Genomic DNA, 4,113 nt, shown 5'->3' with positions numbered 1-4,113 from the left:
GGCTTGGATCTGAGCGCAGCCCTCCGGTGTTTCAGATGGGGCCGCAGGCTCAGCCCCGTTCCCATGGCGAGGACTCCCAGCTCACTGCCTCCCCCCTGCAGACACTGGGGACATGGCACGAAGCCGCTCCCTGGGATCCGGCCCCCTCCCTCCATGCATCCTGCTTCACCCCTACACCCTCAGCGCCTCCAGCACATGCAGGGCATGGCAGGGTCCAATCCGCCCTCGTGGGACAAATACACGATTCTGTGAAGAACGCGAGTCGCCATGCCGCACCAGCTACCGCTCGGGTCTGACTTCCTAGCGGAAGAGGAAGTGAGGCGGGAAGGGCAGAGAAGCGACCCGGGCCTCCCCATGGCCGCAGCTCGTGTTCAACAGGGACACACCCGGTGCGCAGCGCTCTGCTTAATCACTTTACCTATGAACGTATTTAACACGTCAGCAGCCTCGGGCAGTCCTGACCCTGGGGACCCCGAGGTACAGAGAAGTGTGGACGCGAGCAGGTCACACAGCAGACAGCGCCGCGTCAGCACGTCCCTCTCCCTGCCTCACCTCTGCCACCGGCTTCCTTCTCTGCAAACTCCGCTGAAGCACAGAAAACAAAAAGGACTCCTGAGACACCCACAGCCCTCATTTTGGTCCCAGTCGACATCGCACAGTTGCACTTAAGGGCCCTGGGTCAGTCTCCAGCTCCGTGTCCACGATGCATTTTCATGGAATCGTGGTTGGAAATCCGCATTCTGCTGTCAGGGGACAAAGAAGCCGAGGCTGGCAGACACGGCTCTTGTGCGATGTTCTTGCCCAGCCGTGCTGGGAGGGCGATGCTCCTGCCCTCTCTGGTGCCCTGTCGTGGTGACAGAAAGTGAATACAGCCCCAGGAGTGGGACATGAGATGGGAAACAAACTGCTTTTCTAGAAGTCCAGACACGTGCACAGGGCTGCCCAGGGCTGCTGTCTATCTGATGCTCTGTGCCACGGAGACCTGCAATGTTTTAACTCATTTGTTTTAACTCATTTGTTGCCCCTCTGTGTAGGGGGCTTTCTACAGGGCTCCATGGGCCGTGGGGACAAGTTTTCAGTTGCCTGGGTGCCTAACTCTTAGGGTCCGGTCACGTCCGGTGAGCAGAGGCCAGGGAAGGTAACCAGGAAGGAAGACTGTGAGCCACTGTCAGCTGGGGTGACTTCGGTGAACTCCCCTCGTCTCTGCAAGGGTAGCCTGTGCAAACTGTGCAGAAGAGCGCTCCACCAGGAGTCAGGCCAGGAGGTCCCACCCCAGGTGGGACCCAGCCCTTGCCCTGCCTGAGCCCGGTTTCCTCCATCTGCACAGTGGCAGCGTTCAGACCACACCTCAGAGCCACTCAGGAGCCTTTAAAACGTACCTGCTCCTGACTTCATGGGCCTGGATGATGTCTGGGATTCAGGGTTTCAAAGGCTCCCCCGTGCAGCCAGGGTCGGGAACCACAGCCCAGAGGAGCTTCTCCAGCTTCCCAACTAGACACTGTTTTATCTGGAAAAACAAACAGGTTCCCCAAATAGCAGGTCTTGTCTGGCAAGGGAGAAACATCAATAACCTTATTTATTCAACAAATGTTTGCCAGCTGTCTCCTGTGTGCAGAGCCATGGGCTGGGTGCTGGCGGTGGGAAGGCGGGAGTGACAGATCTGTTTATCCAGGACTTCCCGAGGGCCAGGTGCACTGCAGAGCACATCAGGGTGTCAGTTTACCTGGCCTCCGCAGCCTCCATAGCCTTGGCAGAAGAGTCCTGGTCCCCATCGTCACCTTGCCAAGGACCCATGTCCCTGCCACAAAGTAGGAAATCACACCGAGTAACAAGGCCATTTCTGAGCGGGCACATGGGTGTCCCCACTCTGTCAGGAGTCTCGGGTTACCTGAACACCCTTCTGCTCCTCCCCCACCAAACACTGACAGTTTAGCATAAAGAAAAATGTCATTCCAGAAGAGTTACCAAAAATCTGCAGGGAGTGGGGTGGGCTTTTCATCTTCTTGAGATCGGGACCTTCCAGTTGCTCTGGACTGAGGACCTCTACCATCTTGGTGGGACGGAGCTTAGGCAGTCAAACCGAAAGTCCATAGACCGTCCCTTCTTCAAGTTTTTGTGTTTTATTCAGGCCCTCAATGAGTTGGATGAGCCCATCCATACTGGGGAGGACAATGTACTTTACTACAAAGTCTACAGATTCAGAGGCCAAGCTTGTGTTTCTGGGGAGGAGAGAGGAACGAGAAACCCAAGCAGATGTTGAGTAGAAGCATGTGAATGGACGGTGCCTGCTCAGACTGACTATGGCCACTGACTCCCACTGCTCACTGCGATTCTGCAAAAGTTGCATTCTTGCTGCTTAATTGCTTCTCCTTTGTCTTTTACTCATCTGCCCATACTGTCTTTACGCCTGTGGATTCGGCTACGGTTTGTCTTTGATAATAAGTCCCCAAAGATGTGAGCTGCGAATTAGATTCAATCAGATACCCATGACAATCGATTAGACATGTATGTTTTCTTCAACCCAACTTGCTTGAATTTTTCACTTCTGAATGGCTGCAGTATCTTCAGCACATTCTTTTGATGACTTATTCATTTATACATCCAGTAACTGTAAGTCAAACATCTTTGCACTTTGTTTTGGTGCTGTGGTGATAAAGCATGGATCATGCATGACTCTGCCATCTCCAAGGAGTCAAACGCATGATTATCTTCGTAAGATTGGTGTTTGCGAATTATGTGATCACCTTACAAAAACCAAACAAAACAGCTGAATCAGCAAAAGACTATGATAAGCCTTAGCAATGTTGGTGGTTACCTGATTAAGTTAAAAAATGAACAGTGTTTCTCCACTCTAGAAATAATCAACCAGGGAATAAAATAAAGATACTATCTTCCATAATAACAAAAACTTGAAGGTGTGTAGGAACCATCTGAAACTATATGAAATTTCAATGATAATTACTTAAAACTCCAGCCAGGGATCTAGAAATTGATGGGAATAAATGGGAAACAATCCATGCTCTGGGATGGCACACCAGTGGTACAAGACGATGTCTCCTCCTAAATTAAGCCATAAATCCACTCACGTCTGGAGCTGATTTTTATTTATTTATTTATTTATTTTGCATGTCAAAAACAACCTTTATTACTTGTCTTTTAAAGGCTCTTATGGTTTCTATGCTTTCTTGCCAGATGCCTTTGGAGCAGGCGCTTTCTGGGCTGGAGCTTTCTGACCTTTCTGAGCCTTTGGAGGTGCTGCCTTCTGGCCTGCAGCTTTTGGGGCAGGAACCTTCTGGGCTGGAGCCTTCTTGCCCGCAGCAGCCATCTTTTTGGCTGGAACCTTCGCAGCAGCTGCTGCAGCTGCACCCTTAGTAGCCAGTGCTTTTTTAGGAGAAGCTTTCAGGAGAGCTGCTTTCTGTAGCTTCCGAACTTCAAGCTTGATTATTCTGTTCCTCATTTTCTTTGCCTTCATGACTTTATAACGATCAAAATCAGTCATCTTAGCTTTCCTTTCTCTGGCTTCAATCTTCTTGGCCCATCTCGTGGCTGCCCATTTTGTATTGATATCTGCCTTCTCCCAGGCTTGTCGGACATACTTCTGGCGGGCACTGTGAGGGAATTTGAGGATGAAGTCAGTGAGCTGCATGCACTTGAAAGGCATAGCCTGTCTCCTCACCTGAGCGCAAGGTCCGTCAACCAAAGCCCTGTTCTGGTCAATAACATCTACAATTGCGACCAGCTTCCCGGCATGAGGCCCAAAGGAGACGTAGGCCACCCGGCCAACCTCCACGAAACGCCTGAACACCATGTTGGCGGCGTTGGGCGAGCAGGGAGAAGGCCTGGAGCTGATTATTTTAAGGGACTTGATAAACTTACCATAAATTTTGTCAGTGATCTCTGAGGACTTTGAAGAAGAAGAGAAAGAGGAGGACTTGTCCCACTAGGTATCAGGGCATTCTGGAAACATGAAGTAATGGGAAAAAAATATGGTATATTTGAAGGAAAACAGAGCCAATGGAGTCAAAAAAGCCCAGAAAGGGACCCCATACACGTAGAGATATAATATACAGCCAACTATTACCTCCTAGAGATAATAGAAGAGAATGTGAATGG

General features: G+C 50.5%; 1 protein-coding gene across 1 annotated transcript; it reads right to left on the bottom strand.

Moving 5' to 3' along the window:
- Nucleotides 1–3,129: 3,129 nt before the first annotated feature.
- LOC131831563 (large ribosomal subunit protein eL14-like) lies at nucleotides 3,130–3,837 on the bottom strand. The gene has a single exon (XM_059173602.1). The coding sequence runs from the start codon at nucleotides 3,806–3,808 to the stop codon at nucleotides 3,176–3,178; it is 633 nt and encodes a 210-aa protein (XP_059029585.1). The 5' UTR covers nucleotides 3,809–3,837; the 3' UTR covers nucleotides 3,130–3,175.
- Nucleotides 3,838–4,113: the final 276 nt, after the last annotated feature.

Source organism: Mustela lutreola, chromosome 5 (assembly GCF_030435805.1).
Source record: "Mustela lutreola isolate mMusLut2 chromosome 5, mMusLut2.pri, whole genome shotgun sequence".
Lineage (NCBI taxonomy): Eukaryota > Metazoa > Chordata > Mammalia > Carnivora > Mustelidae > Mustela > Mustela lutreola.
The sequence above is the reverse complement of the archived record's forward strand: the minus strand, read 5'-3'. Positions and strand labels throughout refer to the sequence as shown.